Here is a 19,937-nt window from a genome sequence, read left to right on the forward strand (position 1 = left end):
GGTTCTGAAAATTAGGAACTCAAATTCATATTTATGTTCTTACAGTACAGGTGCTTTGCACCTAATGAAACACAGAATTCTTTATCTAGAGACGCCAACACCTATTTCTTAATTAGCGACTTTCACAATCAAAACAACCCTATGGGTACCTAAAATTCAGAGCGATGCTTACAGTTTAATAATGAAGACCATGACTAACAGCTGTAATTGTCAGTCAGCAATGTTTTATTAAATTCGTTATTTAGTAACCCTATCAAAAACATTTGTGTAATCATGTAAAAGATACGAAATTGGTTAATAAAATTCAACATAAAGACACAGAATAAAATATCAGTATACACATTACCTTAGCATTCTCAAGTAGAACTTCATCTCTACCTAAGCCAGGTCCTATGACAACTGAGTGCAGTCGTGGTAACCACTTTTCCACCTCATGGACAGCATTGGGACTATCACTAAATGGAATTGGGGAAAAAAAAAAAAAGACATAAAGTTTAAAAACGCTTCATTTTAGTATTCTCAGAATCTGAGTTCCAGATGCAAGCTAGAAAGAGATACTTCCTATCTTGAGTGTCAGGCAATTTTATCCTCCAAACTACCAAAAGTCTGTGACACAGGAAATATGGAATGGTTGTCCAAATAGTTAAAATTAAACATATCTCTCGATCCATTCCTTAGGCGATATCACACAAAAATGAGTAGATAATTGCAAGTATCCACTATATTTGTAACAAAATAAAAAATTAAAACCTAAGCAGGAAACCAACAATTCTTAGTCTGTCACAATTCCCTATTTAATGCTTCTTTGCAGAGATTACACTTCAGAGAGAGATCCACCATCTGACAGGTATGTACTGCGGTTTGCTGGAAACGATGCAATTATTTATTACCCGGCATGGCAAAATGATAAATCTACTCATATACTTTTTTTGTCAGTTGCTTCACAAGCATTTGTTCCAACTGAATTATGGCCAAACTGTCCCCTTTCCCCAACAGGCAACAGAAGAATCAAGCTATTCAGTAAGGCTATTATCTGCTTGTAATGCTGAAGATTTCTGTAGCATTCAGGTTTTGTCTACATTGGAAAAATGATGAGAAAATCCACTGCCAAATATAGCTCCCACAATACAGCATTCAGCTGCTGACCAGAACTGTTTATTTTGTTCTGATCAGTTTTGTTGTGTAAATAGGTCAGAATATTTTGAAAGCACTGCCCAACAATATGGTTAATCCTTACTGACAGTATAGAGGGAAAATTTAGCCTCCCTCCCTCCCCTCCTCTGACATAAATGATGATAATAAATGAACATTTTAACTGAAGCATGGGAGGAAAAAAGCTCCCTACAGGCTAAGCAAGGAGGTACTGTATGATAGCATTACTCAGAAAATTTTGAGGTTGCAATACTTCAACAAAGCTCTATTATTACGGATGAAAGCCTTTGCATGTTTTTCATAAGCAACAGCTGTACTGATGGGACGCACCACTTGGGAACAAGTGTTTAGCTCGCGTCTGGCAGAATCAGCAAATTCCACAACGATTTCTGCAAGTGTCAGGCAGGAGCCCAAAGCTTTTGCAGCTGCACCGAGCGAAGTAGCCCACTCAAGGCCGCAGGGATGCAGTGCCCTGCGCCTGGCCGTGGCCCAGCAGCCCCTCCGCCAACAATAGCCGCTTCAGAAATCCCCGGCTGCAGCAACGCCAGCTCCCCAAAGGCGCCCTGTGCTGACACCACAAAACAGCTCTGTCAAAACAAGGCTGCTGAGAGGAAGCGATGACCTGCTGCAAGGGCAAGGGAGATGACGAACCACGTGAGGACATCAGCGTCCCTGAAGCAGTCCCTCGCTTAGCCAGCTCAAGTTGAATTTCCATTTGAACGATGCAGCTCCCCCCCTTCTCCTCTAACTCACAAGGAAACAGTCGTAGCTTGAGAACTGCCAAACAGCTCACTTCGCCCCCCTCCCCATACAACCACCTATCAATTTATGATGTAGATACAGGCTGGAAATAAAAATGATTCAAGAAATATTTAAAGCACTATTAAAAAACTAGCCAGTTCTTTTATATGTGGTAGGTTGAGTATGTGAAAAACTGTCTGTGGATCAAATTCTAATAAAATGTCACCATTTCTGAATGCAGACCTTTTTAATTACATACTGAAACTGATTTTATTTGTAGAAAAGCAGTATTTATATCTCAAATATATATATCACATATATATAAATTATTTTTTACATAGATATATATAAAATACTGCTATATTGATAAGGATGTCTGAAAGGATTGGATTCAAAATACCTTTGGATAGTAGAAGCCAAATACATTAAATAAACGTTCCTTTAAATGTAAGCTAGAAAGAGAGCCAAGATGGAACCATAACTGTCTCTGCTCTTTTCAAACATCTCATGCAAATAATCTCAAGGTAGAAAGTCTGTCAATTTATTTATATTCAGACTTGAAATAAGATAATTTTGTCTTCAACCCAATTGATAATGTGCACTCTTCAAAACAAAGCCATCTCTTGGGAAATGAACAGTCCAACATTAAGCCACTCCTGCTCACTTTGCCTCTGGTAATAATAAAAGCCTACTGTAGAGCTTTTCATCTTCAAAGCATTTTACAAACATTACGTTCACATAACTCCTTTGCAACTTCACATCAAGAAGCAACCCAAGGCACATGAAGGGCCAAGAGATTTAAAATGGTGATAATGACTATTATGCTGCAAAATTGGCTATAAAAACATGCTGAAAAATAACTGATGGATTTTGATTTTTCATAAAGTAGAACAAATACCGCCTCAGAGAAGCATCACGCCAACTTCACTTTAAGATACTGGATGTTTACAACAGCTCTGACTTTGCAGCTAGGGACACCTTACAAATATCCTGCATCTACAGCTTCTCTGAAAGTGGAAGGGCTATTGTGTCACCTCACAGTTTATTCCCACACACAGACATCAAAGCAGTAGCATTTTAAAGCCAATAGGGTACAAATGATCAACATGTAACTTTCTTCAGGAAGGGGTGTCACCTTGAGTGTTCCTGATCATGGGATTTAGCACAAAGACAGAAACTCTTCTAGCTCTTCACAGCTACAGTCTATACACAACATTTAAACATGGCCAGAAGAGTTCTCTGACACCGGAATAAATATTCACTGGCAGCATTTAGTTTATTAGTACAGAAAAAGCCAATGTGTATTCTTGTTTGCCTGTGCATCAAAAAGAGAAAAAAAAAACAAGCCAAAATACTTTGGAGGCACCAGTGCAGAACACAAGTCAGGTCCTCAGCTGTTTGCTGTGTACAACACTTACACAAATAACGTGGTTAACTTCCTTTGTCCCTTCATGCCAATTTCTCCACCTGATTACTAACTTAACTTCAAACCTTTCCATTTATCACCTCCACTGTCCAAGACGTGCACGCACAACTGAAATTAGCAGAGTATTTTTTTAAAAAGTATCTAGAAAGCTCTGAGGTATGAAGAAGACTCCCCTTGATCAAGAGAAATTGCAATCTTCAGGCTTCAAGGGATCAAGTAAGCAAGAATCAGTATTGCCTTTAGAGGTGCAGAGCCATATGATACACAACTTGGCTTTTTTTCCAAAACAGGAATCACAAATACAATACCCCTACTCTAAAGCACCAAGCTATTATTAAGAGGAGTCAGAAAATCTCCTGCAAGGTCATGAGAAAACAGCACTTGAATTTTTGAAAAGAGGGTAAAAACCTCTGAGAGACTTTGATTAACTAAAAGTCAGGGATTTCCCCAAACAAAGCAAGCTTTTTTTGGAAGGTGATGGGGCAAGAGATTGGGAAACAGTCTGGCTTCCCCATAATTTGAAAATATGATCTCTGCACCATGGATATACACAACAGGAATAATTTGGGAAGCTGAATCCAAGCAGTAATACCTGTAAACATGGAGAGTGAACTACAGTACCACTGTGCAGATGTGTACAATTAAAGATTCTGGTGACAGATGACAGCTGTAGATTTGCAAGGAATGAACAGATCTTCAAACAGCTACGTAACTTCCAGCTAACCACTACGTCTTACGTGACAGATTATCAGATGCCATTCTGCTGAAAATCTAGATTATGACAGCTCATTGTTGTTCAATCAAGCAACCAACCAACACTCCTCCAAACCCCAAAAGCTTCCTCAAAGTCTTAGCTTGTCTGGAAAGCAATTGATAAAGCTCTGACTGCATACGGAAAAGAACTACCACAGGATAAACACGTAAATAACAACTGCAAGACAACAGAATTGTTAATAAGGAAAACCAAAGGAGCTTCTGTAGCTTGTCTCATACCTGTGAAGTCTAGTAGGTACGAAAGAGTCTAAAGCTAATGTCAACAATCATTCAATCAACTTTACACATCGTCCATTAGTCAAAGCAGATCTAAACAAATAAGCAAGCACACAGAGAGTCTCACAGGGAGGCACACTCTGAAAAAGGACTCCACAGATGTTTACCTCATCAGCTTTCTTGGCTATTAGTGAGAGGTTGGGGAGAGAAACAAAGCTTCGTTCAGTGGAGGCTGAGAAGACTGTGATCTCTTAGGAAGACAGACACAACAGCTTCATCATTTTCCTTCCCTGAAGGCCCTGTGTAGACAAGGCCAAGGTATGGTGTTCAGCATCTTGCACATTTATCTTATCACTCTTTTCTGCCTCCAGAACGTATTGAGAAAAGTACTTTCCACTGCAAAATCTACAAAGATTATTCAAATTAAACAGCACTGAGTCTCTGAAATGGTAAGGACAAATTTTCTTTGTGAATTATTGGTAGCTTTAGGTAACTTCTGCCAAACTAAAGTAGCTCCCAAGCACAACTACAAGCTGGGTGGAGAATGGATTGAGAGCAGCAGCAGAACTTGGGAGTGTTGGTTGATGAAAAGCTCGACGTAAGCTGGCAATGCACACTTGCAGGCCAAAAAACCAACCATGTCCCGGGCTGCATCAAAAGAAGCATGACCAGCAGGTCGAGGGAGGTGATTCTGCCCCTCTGCTCCACTCTCGTGAGACCCTACCTGGAGTACTGTGTCCAGCTCTGGGGGCCCCAGTACAAGACAGACATGGAGCTGTTGGAGTGAGTCCAGAGGAGGGCCATGAAGCTGATCAAAGGCCTGAAGCACCTCTCCTATGAGGACAGGCTGAGAGAGTTGGGATTGTTCAGCCTGGAGAAAAGAACGCTCTGGGGAGACCTTATAGCAGCCTTCCAGTACCTGAAGGGGCCTACAGGAAAGCTGGGGAGGGACTGTTTATCAGGGAGTGTAGTGACAGGACAAGGGGTAATGGGTTGAAGCTGAAGGGGGGTCGATTTAGATTAGATGTTAGAAAGAAATTCTTTACTGTGAGGGTGGTGAGGCACTGGCACAGGTTCCCCAGAGAAGCTGTGGATGCCCCATCCCTGGAAGTGTTCAAGGCCAGGTTGGATAGGGCTTTGGGCAACCTGGTCTAGTGGAGGGTGTCCCTGCCCATGGCAGGGGGGTTGGAACTAGATGGTCTTTGAGGTCCCTTCCAACCCAAACCATTCTATGATTCTATGAAAATCAATACACCCTGAAAAAATTCCTCTTGTCTTGCCACCTCAACTATTTTTGCATATAAGAACAGCACTGGTTTGGTTATGGTGCTTATGGCAGTAATTGCTGGATTCAGTACTGCTCAGTCTCATTGTTGCCTCTTGACCTAATGCACAGCCTCGCAGCCTCTTATAATATCTTTTAGTTTTGAAAAGCTAATAAAGAAAAAAAAACTTTTAAGTCAAGCTTTTTGCTTTTCAGGACTCTTCTGTATTTCACTGTCAATAAAAATTGACAGAAAACACAGTTCTGTAGATCTTCATCTTGGAAAAAGCTTGACGTAATAACCTTTCCAAAAACAACAGAATGCCTGAAAAATATGGTAGCTGCTGCCCTAAGATCACCCACAGTTTCTAAACATCTTCCAGAGCAGTCCGTAACATATTTGACAGGTGCCATCTGCTTGAAAGTCTGCTCTAGGCTGGTCACTGTCCAGAGCAGGAAGACACTTGACAGGGACAGAAATGCAACTTCCATCCCCAGTCCCCCCAAAAGAAGAACATTTTGCTATACACTGCATTTTATTCAAAGACTGGCTTTCACCAAATGATCAAAACCCACCAAGGCAATAGCTTAAATTATCACAGAAAGCTCTAAACACAGCAACTTTCCTTATTCAGGGTGAATGACAGTTACTGTCATTGCTTTGTCGAAGAGGGAAAGGAACAAAGGTGATAAGGTGCAGCCTTGTCAATTTTTACATGGAAACAAGAAAATGTGAAGCGAAGTCAGCATGGGTATAACCAGGAGCTACAGAAATAGTAGATAAGCGTGAATGACAGCACAGACATGAGGCAGCAGGACTGCAGCTCTTCACGTGTTTTAGGCAGAGCTGGAACCACCTTAATAATCAGAGATGTGATATGGATGTCACAAAACACCAATCAGCAGGACCTCCTGCTACAGAAGAACACAGGACACAAGCAAGACTGCCGTCATCCAATCAACTATATGGCTCCTCACTGGAAAGCCTATTTTTCAAACTCCGCTCATTATCTGTGCACACTTGGTGTGACTGAGGCAACTCCAAATGCATTAAAATGTACTGTTGCAAAAGTCTGTTACGTAAACTCAGACAAAGCCACTTTAAGTGGGCAGTTTCAAAAGCCAACCTAGAGTCTTATCTTCAAAGATGGGAAAAAGCCTCTGATCTGAGGATGAAAGAGTTTTGGTTTTGTTTGTCCATGCACTGCAGGTAATTATATTAATGTGAATCAAATGTTAGACCTGCTGACATTTAGATCCTGTCATGTTATACAGTACATCAAAAGAGCAAAAGATGGGACATAATGTGTAGCTCTAGAATTTAAGTTGTTATCTCAGAAAGCTAATTATTAACTATTGTGGTAAACCTTGAATGAGGTCATTATTGGAAACTGGGTAAATAAGATCGGAAGAGAGATAATTCTGGAAAGGTGAGTCAAAGGCAAAACCAAACGGTGCAAAAACTGTTTGAGCATAAAATTAAACTAATTCTATATTCCAAGAATAGCTATATTTGTCAATGTTTAAATCATCATTCTTGTAAACTAACTCCAAATTTCCAGAAGCCCAAAGGCTTGGGGCAGCCTCTTTCAGCCCCATGAACAGAACTGGAAATAACAACTTATTCTAGAAAAGCTCATTGATCCCATTATCAACTCATGGGTCTCTCACCAAGTACCTCAATCAGGTAGAGCAAATCTCAGTGGTAACACAGTGGCATGAAGTTGGCTGGATGCAATTAGAGACCAAAATGAGATACGTTTAGTAAATTAAGATTAGTATATTAAAATGCCGCCCCAAAAATTTAGAAGACAAAATGGTCATTTTCACCTACCAGGCTGTTGAAAGATCTTTGAATAGTGTTTAATCTGCAAATGCTGGGTAGACAATACCTATTTTCCTGCTACAATCTGATTAAATGACAGGGAAGAAAAGGAAAGAAAAACAAAGACACTAATGAGAGAGGGATTGAATACTATTCAAATCAAGTGTTCCATGTCAGCCATTGAATAAGTTAATTTAGACACCAGAAGTGAACCTGGTAGGCTTCATCGGAATATTAACAACACAGCAGCAAAACAGCAACCCATCATCCAGGAGAAGCACTGGTGTCACGAGTTCATAGCAAGAGACGGCTCTTAATATGCAGACACCACAGTCTTTGCTTGCTCCATATTCTACATTCAAGGCAGTGAGAGCGTGAATAACTTACTGAGGTATGCATTTAGAAAAAATGCCATATCTACCACATTTTTTATATCATAATAATGACAACAAAACCCAAAATGTTTTCCACAGCTGCTACTTGGACACCAGACTCTCATTTAGGTATCAGAACTTCTGTTTCACTAGGAATTGGGGTGTCAAAACACTACAGGCATCAGAGTCAACAACTACCTCTTTAATAACGAACCCAAACACATTATACAAATAGGGTCACCTCTCTTATGCAGAGCTGAGCTTCTCCAGGATGTGAGAAAGAGCCTCAAAAGAGAAGCAACTATTGCTTGACTCTATTTTCTGAAATTTCTCATACAGACATGACAACAGCACTCAAGGTCAACCTCATCTAGCCTTGTAAAGATACCACAGGTATCAACACAATCATTTTACAACCTGCATAACCAAATACTTAAAGCAGTTGTAGTGTGTTTCGATCCCAATCACATTACCAATGCACGTTATGACAATCCCCCCTGACAGTATAATGAAAACCAAATGTCTTGACCTCGTATTTTCAGAGTTCATGGAAGGGGTCTTGACCTATTAATATTTCCGGTGAACTGACTTGATAAGGAGTCTGTCAAATATTCTTCCAAATGGACTGCAATCAACCTAAACTTGTGACTTTGAAAATGACAGAATGAAGTTAAGATGACAATGTAATTTCCCTCAGAATGAAACAGATTTAAAATGTGCCTAGAAAAACTAATGCACTTTTTTTTTTTTCAGTGTTAAAACCAATGGATAAAGCAACAAGCTTTTATCACGTCGGTACCCCTCTCTAGTTTACATTCAGCTCTTAAGACACAGATGATAGCTGAATCAATACCCAGAGGGCTAGAGTACTTCAAATCAGCTGTGGACACATGAGAAGACAGAACGAGTCTCAGCCTAAATATCTGCTTTGCTGATTGTCAGCTGGGGGGAAAAATATTAAAAAAAGAGTGAGACCCTAAAACATAATAATAATCATCATCATCATAATATGCAAAAGCAAATCCCAGGCATGCCTGCCTTCACTCAAATTCACAAAAGATTAAATACCAAAGAAAATTAATCCTGGTGTCAAATCACAGCAGTATGGCAAGTGTTCAGAAGGAGGAATTTGGCTAGGATCTAACTGGAATAAAATGCTCCTACCCATGTATACATCTCGTTCTGACATACCAGAAAGCAGCAAGAACAGCAGCAGTCCCCACAGTGATGCTAAAAATCTTTGGCCACTTCTTGCATTTTGAGGAGGCGGCAAAACCTCTGTTAGTATCACCTGGGATAACAACCTCTGCAACAGGGAGGAAAGGGACTATAGTATGGGGTGAATACACCTCCTGTCTTTGAGGCATACAGCAAAACAGCAGCAGCAGCTTTTTGCCACGAAAGCTGGACACAGGAAACAAGTCCATAAACAAGTTTTGTCTGTGGCACTTTACAACAGCATTAGAAACACTTTAGGTATACTTAGGTACTGACTTACAGCACATACAAACTGACTTTTATCTCTCCCTAAGTACTTATGAGGAAGTTTTTGGTTTGTTTTTTTTTCCCTGCAATTCCTAGCTAGGCTGCTGTCTAAATGAGGTTTGGGAGAAAGATCGTAAAGTTTATGCCTGCATCTTCTCTGCAGGTATAATAGGGATCCAGCAGCCAAGTCACTTGGGAGGCAGCTTTTTGGTAATCGGAGCAATCTGTACTTTCTCCTTGACTTTCCCTGGTGACAAGAATTCTTGCACTTCTTCCAGCAGCTGATTCAAAAGAGAGGTTGGTCCCATGTTACACAGAAGCAGCGTTTAATAGCTATCGTAATGCAACTAAAAGGTATGAGCTCCCTCCCACAAAGGACCAATGTTTTTGAATCTCCTCTCCACACAATGAATTAGAAAGGGCCAAAAATCTTAAGATTGCTCCTGGGCTTTAAGAGACTTGGCACTTGTTAAAAGTGCTCCAATAACTTATCCGGAGCTTGCTATCCATGATTCACTTTCATGATTTTTTCATATCATCAAAACATAGACAAAATCCAATAAAACTAGGTAAAATATGTTCCAACAACCCTGATCTAAGCTAAGATTCTTCATTAATGGTAACTGGCCTCAACACACAGGCCAGCCTCATCAGAGTTTTCTCCCCAATTATTTTTATTTCAAACGGAAAAGAATAATCTTTTTCAAAATCCAAACCAAAACTTCAACTCTGCAATCAACTATAAGACTTTCAGTAATTCTGGCAATCTTTCCTAGTCCATATAAACCCATAGATACAACCAGCTGGGGAGAAAGTATTAGTTCTCAATCCATGCCTAGTTCAAGGTGACTTTTTTGGAGATAATGGAAAAATTATGTGACTTCTTCAGGACCACAAGAAAATAATGACCTGACATCTCATTCTACTTCTCTGATAAAACTCTGATACTCAAGGAGTATATCAACTGTTGACTTTACAAACTGCCTGACAATCAAGTTACAAGTGGGCTACTCAGTAGTATCTTGATCCTTCCTGGCCTACACAGAAAGAAAAACTCTGTAAGATTATGAAAAAGTCCTTGCAAGAGAGGAATCTAACACAATAGGTTTATTCTCTCTTCTTTTAAAATATAACCAGCTGGGTTCCTATAGCTCACTTAACTCTGTGATCACCTGCCTATCAAGACAGGATAAGCTAACCCGACACAGGTATCCAAGAAGTCTATTCAACCTAACCTGCACCAGGGAATTAACATGGGGAATACAAAAAAGCCCCTGAAAACTGTTCTCTAGAAAGTTCCCAATACTAATGCAAGAAAGTATGTAGACATCTACAGCAGAAATCCACACAGAAAACGTCTGCAATAAAACTTAATAAAATGCAAAAGCTAAGTTTTCTCTTGTCTGCGTAGAGTTTACAGTAGGAATGTGTTAGCTGAGAAAACGGAAAGATGTAGCACAAACCAGGGGTAGTGCTGACAAGAGCAAGGCAGCTATGACCAAGACTCAGTATACTCCACTATTCAAAAGACCCTGATTTCTGCAATACACACTTTTCACATCTCCACAGGAAAGCAAAAAGTCAGTCAGCAAAAATATTGAGCTGGTTAGTTGGTCAGCTTTTAAGTAATACTTTCATTAATACCAATTCATCGTGAAAGGTGCCATAATGCATTTGACAGAATCCCTGAATAATAAGTAAAAGCTACTATTAATAATATTGACTAGTTATGGCCCCTAGACACCCAGCTATCATTATTCAGCTCAGGTGGTGAGGATGCACAGAAGCTTCATCTTTCCAGAACCCAGGCTGTCACATGCAGTCCCAGCTCTCTTCATTCTCTGTTCCTGTGCGTAAAGGTAAGTCATGAGACAACAACCACAGAGAAAGTTGCGTTATGGGCGTCCCCAGCACGGGATGTTACACCAAAAGGAATCCCAGGATGGTCTGCAGCTGGGGCCACATGGAATTGCCCCGGCAATGCTGCAAGATGGATGCCCATCTTCATAACCTTCTTTCCGCAATCCTACTCCATCTTTCTCATATAACACTCCTTGCATCCTTGAGTGAAAGACATTTGCCACGGATCTGAAACACAACAGTGCAACTTCTAGCTCTCACATACCTTCGCTAGTCATGCCGTCAAAGATCCGTAACAGCAGCTCTAATGAGCCAGAAGAGCCCTCACATTCAGGGGGCAGCAGCAAAAAAAGAGCACGTTCTTCCCTTGAGGTGATCCCCTGTGAGGTGAAGGCAGTAAGGAAAGGTAGCGGTAGCCAAGTTGCAGAGGAGATGATAAAATGTCAGACTCCTGGCAGTACAAAATGGCAGCTGAACCCTGGCGAAATGCCAAGCTGTTCTAACAGTGAATTGAGGAGTACACGGGCCATAATTACGATTAGCATAATAAGAGAGTGGTACAACAGCTACCTAGTTACTCTGAAGGGTCATGGAGAAATCATAACAAAGCAAAGTTTTAAGGAGACACACAAAAGAAAACAATGACGTAGCTGCTCGGTGGGTTTTACCCGGAGGTTCTTCCATGCGTGAAGTGCGGCCCCGGGAGAAAGTACAAAGACTGTTTAAGAGATCAGGCTCTGAATCAAGAGCGGCCAGCCGTGCCTGCAGAACTCGAACAGCTTCACAACGTATAAAAGATCATATGAAAAGTGTGACACTGAAGACAAAGGATCTGACGAGAAAAGTAGGCTGTTTGCGTAAATTTGAATAAAACCTGGGCTCAATAGAGTCAGTCAAGATTTTTGTCCTTTCTAACCAGAAAAGACTGTTTTCTCTTTTCCTCAAATGAAGCAGAAGAGATAAAAATATGAGAAAATTTAACAAACAAAATCTGAACATTCCGATATTTGCATTTTTTCATTTCGAATGCCATATAAGCAATATTTACAGATCCATTGCTTCATGCAATTAGCCAGCTGCCTGGGTGAAATTAATCAGTTGTAATAGAAGTATTAAACATGGAGTTTCAGACTTAAAGCTATATGGATGTGAAAATTTCTAGATTCACTGTACTTTGTACATCTGGAGGAATTTATAGACAGAGCTAAAGTTTAAAATCAAAAGTTCTCTTTATGAATAGAAAGATCAGAGTTTTCACTGGTATCTGTATTCCCCATAAGACACTGAGAATCTGTGTATAAAAACCCACCCTTATTTAGTAGGCACAGTCTGGTCCTCCATGAACAGAAATTTTACTGTTTACACATTGTCACCTCCCTTTTTCTCTATGCTGCTTCCGTTTCTCTTATTAACCTTTTCCTTTACCACAGACACCAAGAACCTTGTGTACACAAAAAGGCAAGGTCAACTCCTTCCCATACGTGATAACCATATGCTGTATCCCAAGCATCATCCATCAAGACAATCTAAGTTACAACCTAACACTGCCTTTAAGATTCTCTATCTCATTTGTTATCATATGATATCAGACAGAATATCAACTGAAGATGTGCCTTTTAGATTTTAGAGGCTAATGCAATTGGATTGGTAAAAACCCTACGCTTGTATCTTCCCCTTGCTTTCAAACATCGTTTTTTCCCTGTCTAAAATCCACGAAGCCATGTGTTTCTTCTGTCTTTGAAAACAAACAAACAAAACCCAACCACAACCCTTGGTATCTGTCTATTTAACTGACTTCTTTCTAGGCACCTCTGTATACACTGACAGGAAGGAAACCCACCTTTAGAATGTCATAAACTTATGGTTTCCAACCACAGGTGTCCCCATATTCTTCTTCTCAGACACTGAAATATTTCTACTGTCATAAATCCTTCCTGACAGCAATATCTGACAAACGTGATTTCAAATTATGCTTTTTCTAGCTTAATCACAGCTTTTTATGTACACCAACAGACTTTGACGCACACTGGTGTAAGCTAAGCTCAGGGACACATACCTAAGGCACACATCTTAATTCTCACTTGCAGTGCTCATTGTTAACCATTGTAACACCTAATTGAAACAATTTATCCTGTAAAAGTTCACCAATCAGTAACACATTTCAGAACATAAATTCAGGGAAGCATACACTAATTTTCCCAATTAGGACAGTCACTTATTAAACTTTTAATCTTCTTGTTAATAAACCCTGTATTTTAGACCATTTTAAAACCATTTGTTCCCAGAAATAGGTGTGTATCTAATGCAACATACTTACAAAGAAAAATGAGAATCAGCATCTCTCTTGCTCAGCAATTTTGCATAAATGACTATATACAAAGTAGTGAGAGGAAAAAAGATATGCTAGTGTCAAATACTATTAGGACTGAAGAAGCAAGAGAACATCCTCTACTTGCCTCTCAAACGCAGATTCTAAAATGCTGACTTGTAGTGATTCTTAGTTCTAGATTTTGCTGCTGTTCACAGTTAAATGCATTACAGTCACAGAACACGTGTCAGCAAGTAGTGGCAAGCAAGATATTTGCTTTTTAAAAAAATTGTACTTTGATAGTAATGAAAAAAATTCACAACTGCTAGTTCTATATGAAATATCTGTTTGTAACGGAAGGACAAACCTAGGAGTTTTCGTAATCTCCAGCTCACCCATCCTGTAACTCAGGAATAAAACAATAACAAAAACTAATCAACTGTCAGACTGAAATGTTCAAACTAGTAATCCTGACTTGCTCATTTAAATGAAAGATAAGTCACTTACAGAACTGGATGAACAATCAGCTCTGGACTATATGATTTGATTACTGTTGCTGCATCTTTGGTACAAAACACATGGGATAAATCTGCACCCTAAAAAAGAAAATTTGCAAACAGAATTATCAGATTTATACTTAATAATAACTTTATCATTGCAAAGTTCACTCAGTGAATAATTCACCTGAATTCTTATTTCTCAGTAGTTAAAGCAAACTTTATTATTTTTTTCTATTTGGGCTTAGACTCTATGCAATGTTTTGGAGAAATTTTTTTGTATCTAACTTCCAATATATTTTTTTTCCTGTTTCTCACTGATAGTATGACTGAAAATACAGATCTTGAACTTCTACTCACCTGAGAAATGTTTCTCATTTGCAGATGAGCAAAGACTAAAATGTCACATGTACAGTAAGAAGAAAGGCAAAAGAACACAGCTGAACTAGAGACAAGCTACATTAGAGAGGAAAAATAATACCATAATATACTTGCCAAATATAGCTATGGCAATCTATGAGTACATTTCCAGTCCTACCATTTTTACTCAATGGGCCAAATCCATACCAGATAAAGGGTGTTGCTGACATTGTGCCAGCCTTTAAGTTAAATAAACAATAAATCCAAAGAGTTTAGCCTCAAGTTTCTGTTATCAACTCAAAAAATCAGACACACGCACAAAAATTATGTAAGCAGTGACCAGAAAGCTTGATCTTGTATCCTTCTTGGATATTGAAATTTCCCAAGGTTAAGAAAGTGTCGCTTCTGCTTTACTACTATACATTTAACATTTCAAGCTACTAAGCAATGCAGAGATTTGATCCTATGACTCTTTATGTGCAGATGTAATCATCTGAGTCCAAGTGACTTCAACAGGGGACCTCCTAGTATGCTACTGTATTTGCACATAGAGAACAGAAAGCTGAGTGGCCTTAATATCTTACGTAAGATCATTAAATAATATCATTTCAGTTTAAAATCCTTGAGGGATTGCATCCTGGGGTGGGGGGGGAAGAGGTAGGTGTGGAAATACTTGGATTGGTTACCTACTTATTGAAACAAATCTTCCAAAAGAAAAACATACACAGTGAACTGAAAGTACTGACACTCTATATATAGAGTACTGAAAAGTATACATATGATATGTGTGATTTCTTTACATTTGAATAATCACCACTGTCTTTATGTAGTCTGCAGTAAATACATTTTTAGCCAGTTAATATGTCATTAAAATATGAAAGTTTATACTTCTAGGAAAAAAGAAAGCTTAGAAAATACTTCTGCTAAAGATTATAATATAAATAAAATGTGCTATTAAAATTACATTAAATTAAACCAATAATCTTTAGACTTGCAACACATAAGAATTTTACTAGCCTAAAGCTATAAGTTTTGAAAGAAAGTTACTTCGTTCAACACACTTATCAGGTCCAGAAAAAATTTCTGAAGAACTGACTGGAGCACTGAAAACATAACTTTAAAAATTAATCTAAAGTTATTTTATTGTTCACTGTTGGAGAAAATATTTCATCAAGTTTTGAAATTTCCTATCCAAGTCTCTGAAACTTTGAATTTTTTTACATTTGTCTACCTTATACAGAGAAAATATTTACAGAAAACATAGCAAATGACACACTTAAAGCATTTCTACAAATCCAGGAATAAGGATTTTCTTTGTTAAACAGAAGAGCCTTTAGAACTCAAATTTCATGGGCAGCACAGAACGAATGCTTTGAAAAAATGGCGCTTAGCCAATATAAATGATGAAAAGTTCATTTTGGATTGGTATAGAAGAACACGTACCACTTTGAGAGCTGTAATTGCAGCAAAATACGGTGCTCCAGTGTATCTAGAATGAAATACAATTTAGGTTAGGAAACAGAGTCATGAGATCGATAATCTGGAAATCAGCCTGCAATAATGAAGTCCCAAATTCAAGAGCAAATTTTTTAAAAAGCTTTCTCTTTTGTTTGCTGTAAAAGACAGATCAAATCTTGCTATATGAAGCCAATCTCAAACCTTGCTTTGATTTCCATGGCACAGGATTTCACTTTAGCCACCTAATCCTTTCATAGAAGCATTTATAAAGATCATGCCATAAAAAAGCAAACTCTTCTCAGACAACCGACTTTAAAAGTTTAGAGACAAACAAAACAAAACAAAGAGTTGAGCACTGTTTGCAAGCCAAATCTGGGATCTGTGACCTGGATCAACCCCATCTGGTTTTAGATGCTTAACTGAAGTGCATAAACTGTGGTTCCAGTTGCCCTAAATTCTCTTTATGAAAACTTAAGAGAGAGAGAGATACAGACAGAATCACCCTCCAGAGGTGCCTACTTCTGCCAAGAGGTAAGAACCTAAGCCCATTAGACCAACATGAAAACTAACTGCTGGCTAATCAACCCAGCTATAAGACAGCACCTTTTTGCTCTTTATAGAATGTTTATTAATGGCAGATGTCCAATAGCAGATCTTTTTTACAGGAGAAAGATGCCATCTCTATTTCAAAAGGGGAAAATGAAAAATAGGAAGGTGTAGTGGCTCATTCAAAGTACTGTGCAGATTACTGAATGTGGCCAAGAAAAGTATAGAGCCCATTTTATTTCTAGGTCAGTACAGCACTTAGCTGATTTATGCTGTATCTCTTTTTTCCCAAAAAATGCTATTTCTATTTCTGCAGAACATAAACCAAGGTATTGACAGAATCTAGTAAACACCACAATTTATCAAAATAAAAAGCACGCAGTAAGAAAATATTCTATTCCTGATTTAAGCGATCCAGTTCCCAAGATACCAAAATATTAAAAAAATATAAAAACACATGTGTCACTGTCTTACTCTATTCTACTTACTCTATAACTTCATCATGCAATGGGAAAAGACTTAACACTGAAAGCAGAGAGAGTTTGGTGGTCAAAAAAGACAGAGAAGGTAGACACAGATAAAAAAAGCATTCTAAGTTTCAAATACATTCACTACCAAAATTTTGCAACACAACTTCAGGGAAATACGTTCTTTCGTAAGTAAGCACGGTCTTGATGATGGGTTAGTAAAGCTCTCTGGAAAATACTCATGTTTTAAATGTAAGGTGAGTTTGAAGGCTTCTACGAGTACTTACGACATCCTCAAACTCTCTTAGAAACAAAAATCAAATTTCTGTTTAACTTACTCTTGACATCCTCCAACAATGCCTATACGTCCATCTTGACCTTTATGCCTTTTCCCTGTTAGAGGGGGGATAACATTGCGCACCAGTTGAAAAATGTTCTCCATATCCTTTAGAGAGTGTGTTCTGTGCAGTGAAAAAGCTCTCTCTATAACTGAAAAGAAGAAAATAAGTGTTACTTTAAAGTATGTTCTTTCTTAAACCACCATCAGCATTTCTTTTAAGCACTCATGAACACTAATAAAATCACTCAAAGATACACAAAGTGACATACTTCTAAAAACCAAATGTTTTGTCACTTAAAGGCCTTTAAGCCAGTGAGTAACTAGGGAAGGTGATCGTAACTAGGGAAGATGAATTTAGGGTCTGATGCAGAGAATATTCCCACTGACTGCTCACAGTCCTAATTTAGGGCTCAGGTACAGAAAGAAACAACAGCCCAGAATAGTTATATGAACATTTTGTAACTAGAAATATCTTCTTAGTTCAGCCTGAAATCCCTTCAACAATTAAGCTCAACTGAAATAGGTACACTTGGTAAGGACTAAACACATCCAAACACAGAGCAACTAAAACCACGTTTTAAATGTACACCCTACCTTATTTTTCACTCCCCCTTACAGACTTCCACCTCTTAGCAGTATCAGGGCCTATCTCACTGCTTTTTTATTTTGGCAGGTGGTTACAAAGCATAATGTAAGTCTTTCTCCAAAACTATAATCCAACACACTAGATGCAAACAGTACAAACATCACACAAAGATCATTTTTAGCTATAATACAACTACAGATCTCTGATGCAAAGCTACATGTCATGCTACACATTAAAACTGCATTCAGAAGGCTATATATTGAAATTACTGTTTCAAAAGACTACAAACATTTAGAAGAAAAAAGTATTTCAGCAATTACGGCTAAAGAGGTAAACCATTTACCTAACATGGGACAAATTTGAAGATCAGTACTTCTATCAACAATGTGTTTAACTATAAATTGCAGTAAATACACTAAAAGAATAAGTTCTTATATTTCAACAAAGCTCCTCATTAACTGTACAATTCTGTTCAGAAAAGTAGTTTATTTGAATGTTAGTATTAGTCTCCTAGACCGTAGCTATGCTTACTTTCTATTTTACAGATCTTCTCAAAAGCTTTCAAGGAACTTTTATATAGTAATACATAATTATGTAAAAAATAACTCCCATGACACTCCTTATTTTCAGCTGTATAAAACTTAGTAATCCCACACTCCAACTCCAAAACCTAGTGGGGGGAGGGGTTTGAAGAAAAAAGAGGAAAAACTGTTCTGGAAATTTTGGACATAATAACGGGCAAAAAATGTAATAAACAAGAAGACTCTGCAACTGTGTGCTATCAGCAGAAATCATCATTTTCTCTGTTTTCCACAGAATCTAAACCTAAACAAGACATGCTAATCTTCAATAATAAAACGCTTTAGTATTCAATAATGATAAATACTCCTGGCTGATATTTTACTTTTAAAATCCTTCTATAACACAGGCATCCCATTCCTATTGGGAAGAAAAAGAAGAAAAAGAAAAAGAAAAAGAAAAAGAAAAAGAAAAAGAAAAAGAAAAAGAAAAAGAAAAAGAAAAAGAAAAAGAAAAAGAAAAAGAAAAAGAAAAAGAAAAAGAAAAAGAAAAAGAAAAAGAAAAAGAAAAAGAAAAAGAAAAAGAAAAAGAAAAAGAAAAAGAAAAAGAAAAAGAAAAAGAAAAAGAAAAAGAAAAAGACCCTGTTTTGGATTATGGCCAAAATAGCATTGCAGTGACCCAGAGGAGAACAAAACACTCATCTCCTCTGGAAACAGGGCAGATTATTTTCCTTAAATCACACTTCATACACTCACTGGTTTTCAACCACACAAGAAATATATTTATATAGCTTGTAACCCTTAACGTGCAACATTGTTAAGAAGGGCCTCTGTTTCTTTGTTGCTATTTTTTCTTTATATGTAAATATAAAATCTTAATAAACAGGGAGAAACAGAGAATCATGCAAAAAGCAAATCTTAAGAGATCCCCACTTACCTACAGAAACACTAAGGCATACTTAGCTATAAACAACTGAAATCTTAATTCCTTAAAAGACGCGCTTCCTGAAGCGTTATTTTCACGTTTTATTATAAATGCTTTGTTACACCTTCACCAATTAAAAGATTAGAATCTCAAGTTGCTCTTGCTACAGTTAAATATATATAATGCATTTTTGCACAGTGTAATATGATTGTACACTTATGTCATGAAATCCAGCATGAAAAACTGAACTTTAGTTTCATGCCTTTACAGATAATAAAACTCTTTCAGCAAAAAACCTTTCAGAAGCAATGGTAAGGCCTTGCAGGTACCATCACCCCAGCCTAGAACCTCAAATGATTTCCTAAGGGATCTTCTAAAACACTTCAGGTTTCTTCTTAATTTAGAAGTGAAAACAACATTTAAAACACAGAATCTATACGTATGCCGTAATTTATCTATGAAAATCTGCTGCCGTCAAGGAATTCTACAAACCAACTATCTAATCAAGAAGAAACACAACCAAGTCAGCCAGCCTAAACCCTCAACAGGCCTAACCATCCAGTCCCCCCTGCGTTTTACAGGGAAATGCAATACGTAACGTAGAACTACAAAGGCTCCAAGATCCTTGCAGGAATCAGGGAACGCTCTTTAGGATCCAGCATGCCAGATTATTATTCAACACTGAGGCTGGGTGTTGTGGGGTTTTTGGTTTTTTTTCTTTTCAAGCCATGCTTTTTTCTTCCGAGCAGTGTGAAATTTGGAATTAAAATAGAACGAGACTTGTTTCGTTTCCACACGGCAGGCTACAACCACCG

At 38.1% G+C, this 19,937-nt stretch overlaps 1 protein-coding gene across 11 annotated transcripts in view; it reads right to left on the minus strand.

The window, feature by feature from the left end:
* Positions 1-19,937, minus strand: part of NAXD (NAD(P)HX dehydratase) — a 53,984-nt gene that overhangs the window by 28,990 nt on the left and 5,057 nt on the right. For all 11 annotated transcript variants that reach the window (XR_008575694.1, XM_054815039.1, XM_054815050.1 and 8 more), the window contains 4 exons: positions 17,092-17,242; positions 15,726-15,771; positions 13,933-14,021; positions 347-455 (listed from right to left, as the gene is read on the minus strand). Coding sequence is in view for 10 of the 11 variants with exons in the window: in XM_054815039.1 (XP_054671014.1) it covers positions 347-455; positions 13,933-14,021; positions 15,726-15,771; positions 17,092-17,242 (395 nt within the window). In the remaining variant the exon portion in view is untranslated. The remainder of the gene's footprint in view (positions 1-346; positions 456-13,932; positions 14,022-15,725; positions 15,772-17,091; positions 17,243-19,937) is intronic.

The sequence above is a fragment of the Grus americana genome, chromosome 1, assembly GCF_028858705.1.
Source record: "Grus americana isolate bGruAme1 chromosome 1, bGruAme1.mat, whole genome shotgun sequence".
NCBI classification, from domain to species: domain Eukaryota; kingdom Metazoa; phylum Chordata; class Aves; order Gruiformes; family Gruidae; genus Grus; species Grus americana.